This window comes from Podarcis erhardii, assembly GCF_964252035.2.
Source record: "Podarcis erhardii genome assembly, chromosome: W".
In the NCBI taxonomy this organism is placed as follows: domain Eukaryota; kingdom Metazoa; phylum Chordata; class Lepidosauria; order Squamata; family Lacertidae; genus Podarcis; species Podarcis erhardii.
In genome coordinates this window covers 25,278,855-25,299,780 of record NC_138506.1, presented here as the reverse complement: position 1 = coordinate 25,299,780, position 20,926 = coordinate 25,278,855, and the positions used below count along the sequence as shown (strand labels likewise).

The window sequence follows — 20,926 nt, the reverse complement described above, 5'->3', positions numbered from 1 at the left end:
AAAGTTGATGGTCCACAGAGACCGTGAGCCACGTTCCTACAGCCTGAGCTCAGAGCTTTCCACCAAAGCTGAAAGCTCCCACAGATCATGTCCATCTCAGAGTTAACAGGGAGGAGGAGCAGGAGGAGACAGGGCCAGCTTCTCCTTTAAGGGGCATGGCTCTACACAACAGAACCCTTTTTCTTTGGAGGATCTGAGGGAGCAGAGAGAAATCCAGTGAAGTGAGGAGGAGGAAGAGGAGGAGGAGAAGAAGAGAAGAAGACGACTGGGTTGTCCTAGCTGAAGAAGAGAACAGTTGCGACTTCACCTGAACCCCAAGACGATGGGTGAGTTGGACCAGGAGAAAACTTCTCAGTATCTCCATCACCCATTAATTTGGCCAAGGTGGATCTCAGGGATTTGGGAAGCCATCCCGGGTTCCGATCCCACCCTGGACTATACCACTTGTTCTGAGACCTTTGAAATGTGACGTGTTTCTGGGGACATCAGGGTGGGAAAGAGGACCTCCCTATTTTCATTGGAGACATATTGGGGGGCTGGAAGAAGGGGGTCTCTATCTTCATTTTAGGGTGTAGAAGAGGAGGTCTCTATTTTCATTTTAGGGTGTAGAAGAGGAGGTCTCTATTTTCATTTTAGGGGAGGTCTGTATTTTCCTTTTAGGGGATAGTAGAGGAGGTCTCTATTTTCATTTTAGGGGGTAGAAGAGGAGGTCTCTATTTTCATTTTAGGGGGTAGAAGAGGAGGTCTCTATTTTCATTTTAGGGGAGGTCTGTATTTTCCTTTTAGGGGATAGAAGAGGTCTCTATTTCCATTTTAGGGGGTAGAAGAGGTCTCTATTTTCCTTTTAGGGGATAGAAGAGGAGGTCTGTATTCTCACAAGGGAAATATTTGGGGGACGGAATAGGATGTTCCTATTCTCATTTTAGGGGATAGAATAGCAAGTCTGTGTTTTCACAAGAGAAATGCTGGAGGGATAGAATCGGGTGTTCTTATTTTCATTTTAGGGAGTAGAAGAGGAGGTCTGTATTTTCACAAGAGAAACATTGGGTAGGTGGGCTAGATCCCTCCAGCTCCTCACCTCCCTTTCACCACGACCGGGCCAGGTAGGTCTCGGCCAAGAAGCGAGGGGATTCGAACCCATGACTCTAACTGCTACACCACCAGAGAGATGGGAACTATAGCCATCCGGAGGGAATGGGACCCAGGAGATTGGCTTGGCAGTCGGAAGGGACCCTGAGATTCATCCAGGCCTGGAAAAAACCCAGAAAAAATGGGGGGTGACCCTGTTTCCCCCCGGAAAAATTTAAGGAGAAAAAAAGGGTGTGGAATATTCAAACTATATCAAACTATTTTTTATTTCCAATTTTCCTGGTTTTATCCTAGGCCTTCCCATATCTAGGCAGGACTAATCTGTGCCATATATACCAAATAAAAAACGATGTTCCTGTGAAATAAAACTGTCCATTAATGGGCCCCTGAAATTCCTAACAATTTCACACCATCTGAATCCAATTTCCCATGTTTCTTTTTGCAAAACTGCCCTGACATTCCTAGGTCAGGCTGGATGACCACCGGGGGTTCCTTTCAGCTCTGGTGTTTTCCGTACCAACCAGGGCCGCTCTCCTGGAGGTGCCATGAAGGAGGGCATTGTTTCGAACTTGCAGCCCATCCCTTATTGTCCATTGTCTTCAGGAAAATGGGAGCCTTTTTATCTCTCCGCTTTGCTCTGTTCCACATTCCCTCCATCCATCCCACCCCCGAGATGAAGAGGCGAGGAATGGTCCGGTTAGAGTCCTGGGAAGAGGGCCCTGGGTTCAAATCCCCGAGACCTTCCTGGCAGGATGAAAATAGAGACCCCCAATTCTATCCCCTAAAATGAAAATGGAGACCTCCTATTCCATATTTTTATTTTAGGCAATTTCGTTTCCCATAATTCCTGGCAGGAATTAAAAAAAGTTTAAGAGTGTCTTTATGGAGAGTTGCCGCCAATATTTTAATCGCAAAAGGTGGGAAGGGAGAGGATATCACAATCAAATCCGACTGGCAAAATCAATTAAATCAATTTAAATAAAGAAAGAAAGAGAGGATGTCGAACTAGCGAGACTATCAGCAAGGTGACAGACGAAAAATTTACCAGATAATGGGAAATACACAGAGTCTACGTAAAAGAACATGGTCAAAATATCAGGTTTCGACAGTTTCTGTGTGTAAAAAGGAGAACCTTATCAAATTTAAAGTCAGTGAAGTAATGGGGAGGAAATAAAGTTGTGTGTATTTAAAGAACCTAATTCAGGAACAAAATGGAAAGATCAGAGGTGTTGTAAACAAAAATATGCCCTTTTCCCTTATGGGGTATCCAAGAGCCCATAAAGAGTCCTTACATAGGTTCCCTATTGGTAGGAGAAAATAACAGAGGCCAACCAGAGAATATTGAGAAGCAAAGCAACTAGTAAGCTTGATCTTTATTGATCTGTTGCAACAGGGTGCTCCCCTCACTCGCAGGAAAGGAGGAGGACCCAAAAAAATGCTGTGCAAGGGCTTATAAAGACTTTTGAAATTCCCATCCTGTAGATCAAGACCACCCCCAGAAACATTATACATACATCACAGAAGGGGTGTAACCTAAGACCACCCCTCAGATACATCACAGAAAAGGTGGTCTTAAAACAGAAATTTCAATATTGTTTTTCTCTTATCCTTGTTTATTTCCTGTCTGGCAGGTTACTTGATTGGACTGCCTGCGGAGCCTGGCCAGTCTTTTATAGTGATAAATAGTTCCTGGACCAGGTCACAGGCTCACACCCTTATTCAAACACAGACATACAGTGGTGCCTCGCAAGATGAAATTAATTCGTTCCGCAAGTTTTTTCTTCTTGCGAGTTTTTCGTCTTGCGAAGCACGGTTTCCCATAGGAATGCATTGAAAATCAATCAATGCGTTCCTATGGAGACCGTCCGGGGACAGAGGGGAAGCGCCGCGCGCCTTCCCCTCTGTCCCCGGACCTGTTTAAAGCAAGGGGCGGCGGGGAGAATCGCTTCTCCCCGTTGCCGCCCCTTGGTTCAAAAGAGGGGACAGAGGGGAAGGCGCTCTGTCCCCGGAGATTGCGGGGCTGGCAACGGGGAGAAGCGATCTTCTCCCCGCCGCCCCTTGCTTCAAAAGAGGTCCGGGGACAGCGGGGAAGACGCGCTGCGCTTCCCCGCTATCCTCGGAGCTTTTGGGGCAAGCTTAGTTTTGCGAAGCAAGCCCATAGGGAAATGCATCTTGCGAAGCGGCTAAGAAAACGAAAAACTCCTTCGTCTAGCGAGTTTTTCGTCTTCCGAGGCGTTTGTCTTGCGGGGTACCACTGTACCCTTAAGACAGGATTTGTGAAGGAAGAAACAATGGGGAGGCTTTTCCATTTTGACCATGCAGAGAAACATTTGCTCAGTTTAGGGAAAAAAATGGCTTCAGGTCAGTCTTCCTGTGCTTGATCTATGTACGTGCAGTTATGAACATTACCATATATCTAGACCTCAAAATTCCTATCACATTATCCCCCCTTTGGGGCTAGAATTTTTCTTTAAAATTTTTGCCCCACAAATAATAACATCGTATGTTGTAAATGGATGCCTTTGTGTAAATATATCATATAGTGGTCTATGCTTTACATTTAGCAGGAAGGTCCACTACTGACTGAAAAATGCAGTTTGCTTTTTAGCTCCGTCGTCTTTGTGTGTGTTCTCAGGTGTCAAGATAGCTCTTCTGCGGTCTCACACTGGCATAGTGGTACAGCAACACATCCTGGTGAATCCCCTCGGGGCTTTCATATCAACCATGTCGCCTGGCATTCACCATAGCTGGCACAGGTTTGGGCATGCCATGAGAGAGATGTCTTTGCCTTGGCCATTCTATGGGATTTTATTATTATAGGCTCTGGTCTTGCACTCATGGGAAGTTGCTCACTTGCTCTTAAAGGACCAAAAAGCTAATTGCAGCCTGGATACACTTGCCCAATTCAAACTGAGTCCAATTTGAATTTATATATGCTCATGGTTTTCAACTTTTCAAACCAATCTGTTAAAACAAAACCATTCTTAAAAGGGCACTTGTCCAAATTAGTTAATTTAACTCTTTAAGGGATCATTCCTGCTAAATCAAGGCATATACACTTTTCTTGTTATCTGGGCTTTCATGGATCCTGAAGCTTCTCCTTGGTCAGTCTTCCTGTGCTTGATCTATGTACGTGCAGTTATGAACATTACCATATATCTAGACCTCAAAATTCCTATCACAGAGGTCATGCTAATTAATGTACAAAACAAGTATCCATTCAGAAACGAAGGATTTTAACATTTATTGATTACAGTGGTACCTCAGGTTACATACGCTTCAGGTTACAGACTCCGCTAACCCAGAAATAGTACCTCGGGTTAAGAACTGTGCTTCAGGATGAGAACAAAAATCGCGCAGCAGCAGCGGGAGGCCCCATTAGCTAAAGTGGTACCTCAGGTTAAGAACAGTTTCAGGTTAAGAACGGACCTCCGGAACGAATTAAGTACGTAGCCAGAGGTACCATTGTATTTCTCTTGTACAGTTTTATAACGAAGAAAGCGTTTTTTTAAAAATTCATTTTAGGGGATAGAATAGGAGGTCTCTATTTTCATTTTAGGGGATAGAAAAGGAGGTCTCTATTTTCATTTTAGGGGCTGGAATAGGAGATCTCTATTTTCATTTTAGGGGACGGACTAGGAAGTTTCTATTTTCATTCTAGGGGATGGAATAGGTGGTCTCTATTTTCATTTTAGAGGATAGAACAGGAGCTCTGTCTTTCCACCAGAGAAATATTGGGGGGATAGAATTGGGCAGGTCCCTATTTTCACCCTGCAAGGTAGGTCTCGGGGATTTGAACCCGGGGCCCTCTTCCCAGGACTCTAACCGGACCATTCCTCACCATCCCTGGGGTGGGATGTGGGGGCAACGTGGGATGGAGATATCAAGGCTCCATTGTCCCAAAGACAATGGACAATTGAGGATGAGCTGCGAGTTCGAATCCAGACCTGACAGTTTCTGGCATCTCACAGCTGCTTGTTACCAGCAGAGATTAAGCAGAACATTGGACCAATTGACCGTCGGGGTCAAATCCAGATTTCTGCTCCTATTTTGAAATTCCTGCCTTGTCAAGGGGTCTGATTTGACAACCCTTGGGGGGGGTCTCAGCATTCAGGGAAACCCAGCCAGATGGGTGGGGTATAAATAACAAATTATTATTATTATTATTATTATTATTATTATTATTATTATTATTGGAGAGGAAGGAGCCGTGGGGAGGCCTGCCTGTCCTGCTGACCCTTTTATTTTTCACAATGTAGATAATGTTAGCGGCAGGCCTGAACCCCAACCAACCGCGGCTCCGCAGAACTCGAACCCGGATACAGTACCCCAAGCCGGTTCTCCAGGTAGCCATCTGAAGCCTGAGATATCCAGGGCCTGCCTAGCAGGGCTGGGTTGCCTTCTGATGCGAGGCCACGTTGAGATTCCCACCTTTCCGTGGTGGGACTGAGTAATAATAATAATAATAATATCGTTCAACAACATCAGTTAACATTGATACATATGCTATCATGTTATTGTTTTAATGAAATAAATGGTTTAAATGGTTATGATGGTTTTTCTCCTTCCAATCAAGTCCAGCAGAAAAGTGGTCCCAATAGAAACGTCTTAAACCTCACCAGAATTTCATCATTATTGGTCTATGTATTTCTAATAATGGAACCAAATCAGCCATTTTTGATGTATGTGTGAAAACGAATTTATGATTCCCAAAAAGAAACCTTCCTCTGATGGTCAATATTCAGAGGATGGCAGCAAGGCCAAGTCTTACTGTCTAGCGATTTAAATTGTGATTTAAATCGTGACTAAAACTGATTTGATTTCAAATCAAATCCACCCCCCTGGGAAGCAAGTTTAAAAGACTTTCCTTACTGATCCCAAGGTCCGGCAAATGCGTTTCAGGGCCAGATTGAGGTTTGATGTGGCTCTCAGCTCCTGAAGGTAATGGGGCCATTTCTATGTCCAGCTGTCCTTTGTCCACAACAAATTGTCATTGTTTTTTTGTGTTGAATATATGCTATATGGTCATTGATGGACCTCATAGGTCTCTAAAGCCATTTCCACATGTTGCCAGGCAACCAGTCCATGCAAAATGTTGGCACCCTATATATAGAAAGGAGGTGTCAGCGAAGCTCAGATGCTGACAGGAGGAGGAGAAGCAGGCACAGAGAGAGGACAGTTAACAGCAGAAAGCAGAGAGGAGGGGGAGAGCAACTGTAATCTGAGCTCTGGCCAAAGGGACAGACAGATGTGTGAGAACTCTGATAGTGGGCAAGACGTTGGAATGCATGGAATGCAGGAAACACTCTCTGCCAAATCTTGTAGGATACTGGAAGAGAAGGTGGGGGCTTCCGTGCTGGGGAAGGGGGAAGAGCTCAGTCCGGGCAACTCCATCTTCTGGGGAGGAGGATGAGTAGAGGAGCCCCGTCCTAGTTTGTTGTTTTTGCAATAAATCTGAAATAATTAACAGCCAGAGTTGTCTCCTGTCTGTGGGAGAGACCAAGCTGTAACAGGAGGAAACCAGGGATATTTTAGGGAGCAGGCGGGGCCCATGACTTACATTACAGGAGCCAACACAACACAACACAACACAACACAACACAACACAACACACTGTTGCTGCATGTCGGTTTAATTTTATTTGCTTTTTATTTTCTATTCTGGAAATGTACATCCAGGGTTTTTTCCCCTTTTATATTTTTGGGGGCCCCCAAGAGAGGGGGGCCCCTAAGCTACGGCTTGTTGAGCTTAGATGTAAATCCGGCACTGGTGCCACCTGTGATTCGACGCCAAGATTGCTGCCTGACCGGGCGCTGGACTGGATGACCCTTGGGGTTAGGGATTAGGTGTAGTGGTTAGGGATTAGGTGTAGTGGTTAGGGTTAGGGACAGTGGTTTAGGATAGGGAAAGGAGATAGGGATGGGGGTTGGAGATAGGGATGGGGGTTAGGGATAGGGATGGGGGTTAGGGATAGTGGTTTGGGATAGTGGTTAATGATAGGGGTTAGGGAAAGGGTTTAGAATAAGGATAGGGGTTAGGGATGGGGTGAGCGATAGGGGTTAGGCAACTCTTCCTCAAGAGGTCTCTATCCTTCCCTCCTTCCTTTCTTCCCCCCTCCCTGCAGGTCTGTTAGAGTGCTGTGCCCACTGCCTGGTGGGGGCACCCTTCACCTCGCTGGTGGCCACGGCCCTGTGCTTCCTGGGGGTGGCACTCTTCTGCGGCTGCAGCCACGAAGCCCTGACCGGCACCGAGCACCTGATCGAGACCTACTTCTCAAAAAACTACCAGGATTACGAGTACCTGGTCGATGTGTAAGCGCCTCCAAACGTTTCTTTTCTCCGCCGCCTTTCTTCGTTCCCTCGTTCGTTTTCTTGTTTGTTTACCAGTTCGTTCCCCCGTTCATATTCTGCAATCCTTTTCTCACTGCATGTCCACATCAAGTTAAACTACAGCCACACAACCCGTCTTCTATCAAAATAATATTCTGCAATCCTTTCCCAACTGTATATCCCTCCTAGCTCTGGTGGGGGGACAGACTGGATGACCCTTGGGTGCCCCTGCTGTACCAATGGCCCCCCTCTCCTATTTTCTCCCCTGCAGGATCCACGACTTCCAGTACGCCATCTACGGGGTGGCCGGCTTCTTCTTCCTCTTTGGTGCCCTCCTGCTAGCCGAAGGCTTCTACACCACCAGCGCTGTCCGGCAGGTCTTTGGCGACTACCGGGCCACCGTCTGCGGCAAGGGCCTGGGCGCCACGGTAGGCCACAAGGGGAGGGGCCCCCGAGGACACCGGCCCGGCCACTCCTGGGAGCTGGTGTGTCACTGTGTGGGAAAATGGCTGGGCCATCCCGATAAGGTGATCTTCTCTTTCGCACCTGGTGCCGGCGCCGTTCAAACCCGGGGCATGAGACTGCCAATGGTGGGGGGGGGGGGCGTTAGGAACAGGATATATTGAATAAGTCTTGTCCTTCCTTCACTCACACTGGTTGTCCATACTGAGAGGATGCCAGCAAGGTTGAACCTTTCTATAAAATGACTTTATCCTTCCAAAAAGGAAACCTTCCTTTGGTTGTCCATATTAAAAGGAGGCAAGCAAGGCCGAACCTTTCTGTAAAAGGAGGATTTTATCCAGGGGTCAGCAAACTTGCCATGCCTCGGGCCAGTGTCTCCAGTGCCAATTGTGCGTTGGGCCGGAGGGTGGGGGAGCGCGTGCCCAGACACGTGCACACACCCTATTTCCGGCACACTTTTGAGTTGGAGGAGCACCGGAAATAGCTTGTGCGCATGTGCACAGGCCTCCTCCCACCCAGATGTGCACCGGAAATAACTTGCGCATGCGCAAATAACGCTTGTGCATGCGCACAAGCTATTTCTGGTGCTCCTCAGACCTGGAAGTGGGCAGCCGCGCAGTGCAGCACGGGTAAGAGCGGGTGGTGGCAGCGGGCAGCGGGGTTCGCCATGGGCTGGATAAACGAGTCCCTCGAGCCTTATCCGGCCCACGGGCCTTAGTTTGGGGACCCCGATTTTATCCTTCCAAAAAGGAAACCCTCCTCCGCTTGATTCTTGGAGCAGTCATTCGGAATAGCTTTACAATTCCAAGGTCCGCTGCCTGTGCTGTCGCAGGTGGCATTGGTGGAAAAAGGAGGAAATTCCACGTCTAAGGAATCCAACAGGGCACTTTTAGCCCCTTCTTGCCCTATAAGTACCCTTCGGGCCTCCATCCCGGAAGGACGTTCCTGCCCCAAAAGGCAGCAAGGGACTTGTACTTGTGACCCGTGGTGCAATCAGAAAACCACCTGCTGTGCCTATGGAGGTCCCCTCCCCCCCAATCCCGGGCCATCCGAGTATCCCTGTTTTCTCAGTCCCAGATTTGACTTGTGAGGGGTGGAAGGCGAGGTGGCTATTATCATTTTACGGGATGGAATAGGCAGTCCGTAGTTTAATCAGATAAATATCTGTGGGATGGAAGAGGTGGTCTGTTTTCATTTTAGGGGATAGAATAGGAGGCCACTCTTTTCATTTTAGGGGATGGAATAGGAGGTCTGTTTTCATTTTATAGAATAGGAGGTCTCCATCATCACCTGAGAAATACCCAAATATAAGCCACCCCTGAAAATAGGATTTTAATGGATCATAGGAACCTGGGAATAGGGACCTTTCAAGTTCTGCCCACCCCTTGTGGGAATATCGGGAGGAAAGGTCCAAGTGGCTGGGAGTTCCTCAGGTCCCAAAGGTCTCCAGTCTCATGCCCTGTCCTCCGGAAGCTCCCGGCCCATTGCTGACACTCGTTTCTTCTCCCTCCTTTCAGTTTGTGGGCATCACCTATGTCCTGACCGTCCTCTGGCTCCTGGTCCTGGCCTGCTCGGCTGTCCCCATCTACGTCTACTTCACGGCCTGGACCACCTGCAACTCCATCGCCAACCCCACCAAGACGGCCGCCGGCATCGGGAACCTCTGCACAGACGCCCGGATGTATGGTGAGGAAGAACCTAGTTTACTGGGCCACCTTGGGGAGGAAGAACCTCATGAGGGGTCTCCCAGTAGGACCTGGGAGAAGGTTTTTGAGGTCTTGGTTGACCACCAAGCTTGGAAGAAGGATCTTGAGGTCTTGATGGAGCACCAAGCTTGGTAGCAGGACCTGGGAGAAGGTTCTCAAGGTCCTGGTAGAACACCAAGCTTGGTAGCAGAACCTGGGAGAATCTCAAGATCCTGGGGGAGCCCCATCTCCCCACGGGTCTCACCCCAATGAATTTCCAGAGGGACGAAGGTCAGGAAGGACCTCAGAGTCTTGCCAGCATGCTATCAGGACCCCGGAGAAAGATCTCAGGCTTGGTGGTCCTCCAACATCACATGAATCAACCCAAGGCATTTTCAAGTGGGGGAAAGGTCAGGTCCTGCGTTTAGGGAGAATCCGATGGACCCTGATGGTGGGCTCAGGGTCTTGGTAGATCACCGGCTTGCTATCAGGATCTGGGAGCAGGTTCTCAGGGTCTTGGTGGACCTCCAGCTTCACATGTCAAAAGGGGTCAAGGAGGTGGGGCGAGGTGGCCCTTCAACTCTCAACCGTTCTGTGTTTCGGTGCCCTGACACAGGTGTCCTGCCGTGGAACGCTTCCCCGGGAAGAGTGTGTGGCCAGAGCCTTCTCTCTATCTGCAAGACATCCGAGGTGAGTTCTCAGTGGTCAAGACTAGAGGACCTTCCTGGTCCTTTCTACCATTCTGTGTTTCTACATTGAGATCCTTCAATGGGTGACCCATTTTCCTCCTCCTCCTCCTTCCTCTCCTCCTCCTTCTTCTCCTTCTTCTCTGGTGACTGGGAGCGGCCGCCGAGACCATATAACACTGGTCTTGAAAGACCTACATTGGCTCCCAATACGTTTCCGAGCACAGTTCAAAGTGTTGGTGCTGACCTTTAAAGCCCTAAACGGCCTCGGTCCAGTATACCTGAAGGAGCGTCTCCACCCCCATCGTTCTACCTGGACACTGAGGTCCAGCGCCAAGGGCCTTCTGGAGGTTCCCTCACTGCAAGAAGCCAAGTTACAGGGAACCAGGCAGAGGGCCTTCTCGGTAGTGGCGCTCGCCCTGTGGAACACCCTCCCACCAGATGTCAAAGAGAACAACAACTACCAGACTTTTAGAAGACATCTGAAGGCAGCCCTGTTTAGGGAAGCTTTTAACGTTTGATGCATTACTGTATTTTAATATTTTGTTGGAGGCCGCCCAGAGTGGCTGGGGAAGCCCAGCCAGATGGGCGGGGTATAAATAAATAAATAAATAAATAATAATAATCATCATCATCATCATCCTACAGTTCCAGATGACGTTCCACCTGTTCATTGCGGCCTTTGTGGGAGCAGCGGTCAACTTGGTGGCTCTGGTAAGGACGGCTTCCCACAACTCTTCATTTCTGGGTGGAGGATTTGAGCCACACGTGGGGCAAAGGATGGGAGGGAGGTCTCTGGCAGAACCCTGGAAAATCAGCAGGACTCCTTCCAATGGGCCTGTGGGAGACTGTGCTTGATGGTCTCCTCAAAGCTGCTGAGATATTAGGGGAACCAGGAGGAAAGAGCAGGAGACCATGCTTGATGGTCTCCTCAAAGCTGCTGAGATATCAGGGGAACCAGGAGGAATGGGCAGGAGACCACCAAAGTTGCTGAAATATCAGGGGAATCAGGAGGAAAGAGCAGGAGACCATTCTTGATGGTCTTCAAAGCTGCTGAGATATCAGGAGAACCAGTAGGAATGGGTTCTAGCAATTCTGCTTCTCTTCCCCTTCCTCCATAGGTGACATTTATCATCGCGGCCACCTACAACTTCGCCGTCCTGAGGCTGATGGGCCGGGGAACGAAATTCTAACCCGGCACACCCCTCCCAGGCGAAGAGACTCCCTCTCTCTTTATAATAATAATAACCCTCGTATTATTTGCACCCTGGACTGGTCTTCTAACCGCGAGGCTCTAACCAGGCGGCTGCCAACCTCCTGCTCTAACTGCCCGTCAGCCAGTTGGCTTGTCCCGATCCGCCAGGGTTGGACTACATAACCCCGGGGTACCTTTTCAAATGCAACCATGATTCTATGATCTCACTTGACCCAGCCGGACCTGAAAACAGGATTATTCCCGGTCTGGGGATTTCATCAGCGCGGGAAACCAACGTCGGAGCGAGAGAGAGGTCCTACAACCTGTTAGTCCTGCTTTTTGGAGGAAAAATCACTCCGTCTCTTGAAGTTTCCAAAAAGAAAGTCATTTTTTTGAAAAAAAATAAGTGCAGTTTTATGCTCAAATGGCGGGAAATTATTCAACGAGATAACACCATTTTTTTTGTAAGAGGCTAATAAAAACGTGTGTGTGTGTGTGTGTACACATACACACACACACACACACAAATGTGAAAATTGACCGTTCTTAACATGGCACGCAGAAAGCCGAAATAACGAAGGACGAATAACGAAGGATAATATTGAAATAAAAATGAAGGGTGAATTTCATGAGAAGAGCTTGTCGGTTTTTTAATGCTTCGCTCCGTTTCGGTGGGGAAATCAGATGGAACTACTGTATTGTCAGGAATAAAAGCCTCCCTTTCCCCCCAAATTCCAACCAGGAAGTTTTAAAAGTGGCATATATTCAGACCAATACGGTACTGATCCAACAATCCATCAAACGCAACGAAGAAAATGCAACAAATATTGTGGCGAAATCATACCCAAAACCTCCCTTCCGATTACATTTCCAGCAACAAGGATTACAATTCTAGTTTCCTTGGTTTGAAATAAAGGAATATACTGATATATATATATATATATATATATATATATATATATATATTGGTGTCCTCGGGTGTCTTCCCGTGTAAAAGTTGGGGTGTCTAGGCGACGTTTCGACGAGGTCTCACTCGTCATCTTCAGGCTGGTGCTTTCGGCTTCTTGTTACTGGAAACAAGTTACTGGAAACAAGTTCCAGTAACAAGAAGCCGAAAGCACCAGCCTGAAGATGACGAGTGAGACCTCGTCGAAACGTCGCCTAGACACCCCAACTTTTACACGGGAAGACACCCGAGGACACCAAAACCTGCATTCCTGTACCCGTGAAAATCTACGAAAGCAAATATATATATATATATATACACACACACACACACACACACACACACACATTTATATATATGTTAGCTTATATAAGATATATATCCATATTTATATTTTTATATATGTATTTATATCATATCTATCTGTGTGTGTGTGTGTGTGTGTGTGTATCAGACTTTAAATTATTCCCAATGAATATTTTAAAAATATCCCTCATGAAATCAAACCAAAAACCTCCCTTCCAATTACAATTCCAACAACAGGGATGACGACTTTTATTCTTTATACACCACCCATCTGGCTGGGTTTCCCCAGCCACTCTGGGCAGAATAACAACAACAACAACAACCCTATCCCTAATAATAATACAGTGGACGCTCGGGTTGCAAACGTGATCCGTGCGGGAGGCACGTTTGCAACCCCCAGCATTCGTTGTTGGGATACTGCCAGGGAGATAAAGCCCATCATGGCCCCCACGTCGCCTCCGGACGATGTCCCGCAGATACAGTATCAGCAATTAGCGACACGAGCTCCAGAAAATAGCTTGCCACATTCCAGAGCTGATGCACGCTCTATCAGCAGAATTCGCACAGCGAAAGATGCACGCAGGAGAGCATTATTTAGAAGTTTATTCAGCGTTGGTCAGAACAAAGGAAAAAACGTGACTGCCTGTTTGCGTGTTCAGGCACAGAGAGAGAGAGACAACAGCTCTATCAAAACAGAAACATCCTGTGAACAGGAAATACGCAGACTCTGTGACTCACAAAGCCTGCTCCCTTTTAAGGGGGAACGGAAATATCCTAACATCCTCCCCCTTTCCGTGTAACCTGTAGTACCTGTGGTTCAACCCAATTGCAACCTCTGTACATAAACCTTAAGTTGTTCTCTGTTAACAACCTTAGACAACAGATCAGCAGGAATTTCATTTCCTGCCATGTAGGACACCTGAATGAGTCCTTTCTGAATACACACTCTTGCACGATGTAGCTTAATCTGCAAGTACTTGGTTCTTTGCTTGCAACTCTCTGAGTTCAGCAAAGCCAAACAGGATCTATTGTCTTGATACACTTGTATAGGACATTTCACAGAAACTCCGATGTCCTTAAACAGTTGCATCAACCATTCACAATCCATGAGTGAAAATGACAGAGCATTGAGTTCTGCTTCACAGGAACTTAGGCTTACTGTCATCTGCTTCTTGCACAGCCAGTCAAACAGACAGTGGTTGTACATGTAGCATACTCCAGAAGTGCTTGTACCATCTGTGGTGTCACTTCCAAAACTAGCATCTGCAAAGATTTCAAGACCTCTGACTGGTGAACCTCAGCCTGTAGTGCAAAGTCCCTTTCAAATAGCGGGCTATGCGCTTCAGAGCTTTCCAATCCTGAACAGTAGGATTGTTGGCATGTCTGCTAAGCAGGTTAGTGCTTACAGCTATGTCAGGTCTTGAGCATCTAGCAATGAAATTCAGCTTGCCTAGAATGCATCTGTACAGCGTAGTGTCAGAAAACGCTTCAGCAGTACTATCTACCTGGTAACCTGTCACCATCAGTGTGTCTGCTGGGTTTGCATCAACCAAATTCAACCTGGTTAATACATCAGCAATTTTCTGTGTTTGGTGTACCAGAAAATTACCTGCTTGGTCCCTCTCCACCTGCAGAGAAAGATAGTTGGATACCTCACCAAGATCCTTCATGTCAAAGTGCTCCTTCAGTTGAGCTAGGGTGCTTTGGTAAAAAGCCTGATTCTTCCAAAACATCAGATCAACAACAAAACATAAACAATACAGTTTGTTTTGCCCCTCCTCCTTGACAAACACACATGGATCAGCTTTGCCCTGGTGAAAACCTAGAGAAAGCAATGTCTCAGTGAGTTTTGTGTTCCAACACCTGGCACTCTGCTTGAGACCATATAAGGACTTCCGCAGTTTACAGACCATTCCCTTCTGTATCTGCATCCCGTCAGGTGGAAGCATAAACAGCTCCTCCCCCAAACCCCGTACAAAAAAGCTGTATTAATGTCATGATGGGAAACATGCAGTTTCTCCTCTGCAGCTATCTTGAGCATCAGCCGAATGCTCTCATACTTGACGGTGGGTGAGTAGGTCTCGTGGTAATCCTGTCCTGGTACCTGTGAAAAAAATCTGGCAGCCAATCTGGCTTTGTGTCTGACAACCTTGCCATTCTGGTCTGTCTTGGCATTGAAGACCTATTTGCTGCCAACCAGTCTCATTCCTGGGACTACCGGTACCAGCTCCCAAGTTTGGTTCCTATTCAAGGAATCAACTTCAGCCTTCATGGCATTAAGCCAAGGCTCAGCATCTTTAGAGGTTAAATCCTGAACCTCTTTGAAGCTTGAAGGATCCCATACCTTCTCTGAGCTACTAAGAACAGCAGTTGCCGTCTTAGCAAAATCATCAGCAAATCTCTTTGGAGGTCTGCCTTTGGTCGCCCTTTCAGACCTGCGAACTAGACGCAAGTCTTCTGGACTCATCTCCTCCTTCTTAGGAGAAAAGTGACCAATGGTGAACAGTGGTTCTTCCAGTTCATTGTCAGACGCATCAGATGGTCTGACTGAGGCCTTTGCGCTCTTGTAGTCTGCTGTGTCATCACTGTCACTGACATCAGCAGCAGCGCCGCCCACTGAGCTGGAATCCGAACTCTGATCATCATCATCATCATCATCATCATCATCATCATCATCCTCAGCTTCCTCAACATTATCTGGTTTTTTCACATCACCTTCATCCTCCTCTGGGTAACTCTGGAAAATTCCCACATTTCCCCCCCACTTAGGATTGTATTCAACACTCCTTGTGAACTTAATGGACTTAGAAACAGTCATCCATACCCTGTATGCTCCTTTTTCGTACCCCATGAACAAACCATGTGCCCCACGCTTCCCAAGCTTGTTGCTCTGTGGGGTGTGTACCCACATGTCAGAACCAAAGATTCTCATGTGCTTGACGTTAGGTTTCTTACCAAACATCTTCTCATAGGGAGTACAACCAATAGGTGATGACAGTCTGTGATTAAAGGTATAAACAAACGTTGACAGAGCCTCCCCCCAAAACTTCTCAGGGAGATTGGCATCATGCAACAAGGTTTTCAGGCCTCGAAGCAAAGTTTGGTTTGCTCGCTCCGCAAGTCCATTCATCCATGGCGATCTAGGCGTTGACAAGTCATGCTGGATTCCCTTCTCAGTCAGGAAAGCTTCAAACTGCTGAGAAGTGAATTCCCCGCCTCTATCAGTAAAGAGACGGCCGATACGTTTACTGTGAACATTCTCCAACCAAGCACAGAATGCCTTGAACCTAGGAAACGCTTGCAATTTCTGCTCGAGCATAAACACATGTACCTCGAAAAAGAATCAATTAGAACCATGAAGTACCTTGCTCCACCCAAAGAGGGCGCAAGTGGACCAACCAGGTCTGCGTGGACTAGCTGGTAGGGTTTGGAAGCCTGCCTGCTAGACTCCTTGCCTTTTGGAGCAACCTTCACCTTGTTCTCTGCACAAGATACACATTTCATGTGAAACTTACAGGGTTTGATGTTCAAACCTTCAACCAACCCAGGCATCTTGGCCAGCGCCTGCCAAGACATGTGACAAAATCTTCTGTGTGTTTCATGAATGCATCCTGCATGAAGAACTTTGTTAGTTTGTGCAACACAACAAGAATCAACATTAGACACAGCTACAGCACCATTGTCATCATAAGTTATACAGAATAAGCCATCTATAAACTTTGCATGCAAAATGTCCTCTTTGCCTTTCCTGATGACAGACGCTCCTCTTGAAGGAAATCTCAAAGCCACGCCCAGTCAGCTGTGGGACACTGAGCAAATTGTCTGCAGCACCTGGAACATAAAGTACATCTTTGATGGTAGTGTGCAGACTTGCCAGTTTCACAGTCCCTTCTCCTGCAATTCGCAACGTCTTTCCATCAGCCAGGTGGATCTCACCATCTTGAGGTTTGAAAGAGATAAACAGATGCTTATCTTTTGCCAGATGGCGGGTGTATCCAGAATCTACAATAAATCTGGCCTTGGCCTTTGTTGTTTTTTTTCCCAATAATATTTATTCAAGTTTTAAAAGGTTACAAAGAAGAACACAATATATAAAAACAAAACATATCCAAGAGAAAAATAAAAATAGGAAAATAAAAAAGCAGAAACAGCTAAAAGGGAAAAAAAAGATACAATCCAAAAACAAAAAAAGCAAAAGAACAAGTTAAACCTTAATATAACTCCCTTTCTTAACTTATCTCCTTGACCTCCTCACATCTCCCCTCTTTGTATTCTAATTCATATAGATATTTCAGCAAATCCTTCACCTTATTTTTATCCTTTTATCTTATCTTATTATACTGTAATTTTCCATTCTTTCTTTCACCAATTAACCATCCACTTTTACTTTATTTAATCTTATTTCTCATTAAAACTTATATATCTGAACTTATTCTTGAAATGTTTCCCCAGGGTCAAAAAAAAAAATTCCATTCCACGATTTTCCCATCTCTCATTAAAAGAAAAGAGAAAAAAAACAAATTATAATATATACATTTTAAATTCTCAATTTTCTTTCACCAACTCCCCTCCCCGGTTTCGGCCCCTAGCAATAGTTCCATCAATCTCGGAAAACCATCAACCCGGAGATCTTAAGTCTGAGGCTCTTAAATCTCTTTCATGTCCCCTCTGCCTGTCTTTTTGGTAGTCTTTGGTGTTAAAGAACAGATCTTGGGGAAGCTCCAACCCATCGGTATGCCAGACTTCCGTAGTTAAAAGTAGGGCCTGTAGGATATTCCAAATCTTGTTTCACACTCCTTTCAAATCCAAAGGCCCCAAAAGCTCCAGCCTCCACCTGGCTCAGATTTATATCCCAAAAGTCATTTGATCTCCACATAAGGTGATCTCTCCATCTTTCATTTTCCAAACCAAGCCAGGCTTCCATCTCCAAAAACTGGCTCCTCCTGGTTGCCATCATGTAAGGCCTCGAATTATAATCCACCATTTGCCTCTGTAGGGTTACGGCTCCCCCTTTCATCACTTTAATCACAACAAGTTTCTCCTTCTCAAATTCTTCAATTTGTTCAGTTGGAAGAGGTTCCTGTGCCGAGTTCTTGTCAGCTTCTTTACTAATGCCCACTTTTGTTCCCAAGATTACAACATTGGTAGCCGTAACATTTATCTGGTCTTGCAGCTTTCCCAACAGATAAAATGTCCTGTTCAGTTCACACTCTACTTTCTTCCCGACCGCCATCCTTAAACAGTCCAAGGTCAAAAACTAGTTTCTCAGAGCTTTTATCTTTAAAAGCAATTTCCCAGCTGCATCCTTACGACAATATCCCAAAGCTCCCTCTAGAGGGACACAAGTTCCTTTTATCACTCCTTCCAGCACAGTCCCAAAGGTCCCATACGTAAAATTGTAACAGTTCCTTCCTTCTTTTTAAATGTAAAATTGTAACAGTTCCTTCCTTCTTTTTAAACACAAAAACGGACAGTAGAAACAAAGTCCTTCTTTTGTATCTTGACAGCTAGCTTGACAGCTGTCAGATTTATCTATTCACCGTCAACGGGCTCTCGCAGACCACTCCCGGGTTTAGGGAAGTGGCGCTTCAATTCCCGAATTTTAACCTTCTCCTGCAGGCTCCCCTGCTTCCCCCAAAAAATATTGATAGTAGTTTCAATCAGTGGAATTTAAATCCTTTACGTAAGACTCTCCACAACCTTAGTTAACAAATTATTTGCTTCAGTATATTTACAGAAAGGGGAGGTGGACTTCTTGTTTAGACCTTCCCGGATCGGTGCCAATTTAAAAATACTTTAAAAGTCCAATTTCTGTTCTACTCACGGGTGGTTGTTTGAAATCCAATTGTCCACAAGAAAAAGTCAGCGCTCTCCGGCAACGGCTACGCGGCTTCACTCCGTAAAAATAGCGGTCGATTCAAAACACCGCACCGCTCACCCCACGTCACTTCGGAACCCCAAAAAAGGGGTTTCCCTGCTCCTGGTGCCAGCCGAATCCCACGTTCCCAGGCTTCCTCCGCCTGGGATTTCTAAGGGGTCTCCGCCTTCGCCGCGGCGGCACGACCCGAATTCCACGGAGCGGGTTCCTCTCAGTCAGAGGAACGCCGGCATTGCCGATGGCGCTAACCCGGAAGTCCTAAATCTGGCCTTGGCCTTTGGAGCAGCTTTTCCAGCAAACAAAACCTTGTTTTCCACCGGTGTGGGCTTTTGCTGCTTGCCCCCCTGCTCCTGGCCATCAAACTTGCGTTTAGCCTTTGGTGAAGCTGTGCCAGCAAACAAAGCCTTGTTTTTCCCTGGCGTGGGCTTTTCACCCCCCCTTCTGCTTCGGGCCATCTGCAGGCATCTGTCTCTGTTTACCTCTGGCCTTCCGGTATCTGTGAGGATGACCTTGGCTCCCATGAGAAACAGAGCTCTCAGCTGCCAACTCCTTGGCTCCCCCTGGAGACTGGAATGCTGCCTGGGATGACATCACAGTCAGCTCCCCCTGCAGCTTGCAACCGGTGCCCTCAGCATCCCTGCATTCACTCGCATTCTGGGAAACAGCCAGGACCTCCGATGCAGTCAAACTCTGGGCTGGGATGACTGGCAGATGGGCAACTTTCAAAGCATTCCACATCTGACGTGCTGTCTTGTTGCCAGCCAGCGTTGATATATCCTCCAGAGAGACGGATAAGACTATTACGTCTATGGCCCTTGAATCTTGGGCCTTCCATCTATCTGTGAAAGGAACTGGAGGGGCTTCACACACAGTATGCCACACTCCAAACTGCCGCAGCAAACTTTCACAGCAACTTGCCCACTCAGCAGCTTCAGAGGCTTGGAAAACCTCTATTCCAGCTCTTTACTTGAGCCGTGAGTATTTTTCACTTCAGAGACTCCTTATCTTGGCTCCCATTAATCACGAAGCCTGCTTGGCTCGGCTCCCAGGCCAATTAGGCCAGCCGGACATCAGAGTCTCTTGCCGCAGCAAACAGAAAAGCCTTATTTGCTTTCGCTTTTCCTACACATACCTCAGCAGTCTGTCGCAGTCTTACTCTCCTGTAAGTGCCTTGAATCTGGGCCCGAAACCTATTGTTGGGATACTGCCAGGGAGATAAAGCCCATCATGGCCCCCACGTCGCCTCCGGACGATCCATCGATCTCCCGTAGATACAGTATCAGCAATTAGCGACACAAGCTCCAGAAAATTGCTTGCCACATTCCAGAGCTGATGCACGCTCTATCAGCAGAATTCGCACAGCGAAAGATGCACGCAGGAGAGCATTATTTAGAAGTTTATTCAGCGTTGGTCACAACAAAGGAAAAAACATGACTGCCTGTTTGCGTGTTCAGGCAGAGAGAGACAACAGCTCTATCAAAACAGAAACATCCTGTGAACAGGAAATACGCAGACTCTGTGACTCACAAAGCCTGCTCCCTTTTAAGGGGGAACGGAAATATCCTAACATTCGTAACCTGCAGCGGGTCACAATTCAGCACTTCTGCGCATAGCGCGACTTAGCACTTCTGCGCATGCGACAAAACCCGGAAGTAACCCGTTCCGGTACTTCCGGGTTCTGCGAGGTGCGCAATCCAAAAACGTGCAAACTGAAGCGTCTGTAACTCGAGGTATGACTGTAATAGCTTTAGTTCTACCCCACCCATCCGGCTGGCTTTCCCCAGCCACTCTGGGCGGCTTTCAACAGGACAGAAATAAAATTATTATTAATAATAATTTTTAGAAAAATGGTACTGGAGCTCCTTCCTTCTTTTCTATGGTGGAAATAGGGACGCCCCAATCTGTCCCCTGCGACATTTTTAGGGCCTCTCGAGGGTCATGCAGTCCAGGCACTTGCAATAATAATAATAGTAATAATAGCACCTCTAAACAGTTATTAGAGCCAGAAACCCCTTTATGGATCTCTCCATTAGAAGCCCATGCACTTAAAAAACTCAATATGAATCTGAACTGGGCAACATATAGACAAATACTGGAAGAAGACCAAGGAAAGTTAAAATTAAAAACATATGAAGAATTAATACAATATGGGATGGATAATTGGCAATATATACAATTAAAAAGTGTCTTTAATGCAGATCAAAGAAAAGGTTTTGCCAAAGAACGAACACTATTTAGCACCATTATATTACAAAAGAATAGGAATTATCAAAAATTTACACTCTATTATAGGACTATGATTCGATGAAGAGGTAAAATAAACAATGGGCAAATGGGCACAAGATATCGG

The 20,926-nt window shown here is 46.5% G+C and overlaps 2 protein-coding genes across 4 annotated transcripts in view; both read left to right on the top strand.

The window, feature by feature from the left end:
- The window catches only part of LOC309333176 (uncharacterized protein), a gene marked incomplete at its 3' end in the record, with an annotated part of 262,123 nt that overhangs the window by 114,680 nt on the left and 126,517 nt on the right, over positions 1-20,926 (top strand). The window lies entirely within an intron of this gene.
- Positions 154-12,075, top strand: LOC309333226 (myelin proteolipid protein-like). Of its 3 annotated transcripts, XM_081846652.1 has the most exons (8): positions 154-326; positions 5,349-5,435; positions 7,214-7,400; positions 7,690-7,945; positions 9,398-9,566; positions 10,182-10,255; positions 10,900-10,965; positions 11,373-12,075. In XM_081846652.1, exons 1-8 carry the CDS (start codon positions 323-325, stop codon positions 11,442-11,444), a joined length of 915 nt encoding a protein of 304 aa, XP_081702778.1. In that variant the 5' UTR covers positions 154-322; the 3' UTR covers positions 11,445-12,075. The 3 variants fall into 3 exon arrangements, with proteins under 3 accessions (XP_081702778.1, XP_081702776.1, XP_081702777.1); XM_081846650.1 differs by lacking the exon at positions 5,349-5,435 and having other exon boundaries at positions 160-326; XM_081846651.1 differs by lacking the exon at positions 5,349-5,435 and having other exon boundaries at positions 165-326; positions 7,690-7,846.

Excerpts from the sequence above, each read along its gene's own strand:
- LOC309333226 (XM_081846652.1), top strand. Across the intron at positions 7,401-7,689 it reads TACGAGTACCTGGTCGATGT|GATCCACGACTTCCAGTACG; the intron begins GTAAGCGCCTCC and ends TCTCCCCTGCAG. Across the intron at positions 7,946-9,397 it reads GGCTGGGCCATCCCGATAAG|TTTGTGGGCATCACCTATGT; the intron begins GTGATCTTCTCT and ends CCCTCCTTTCAG.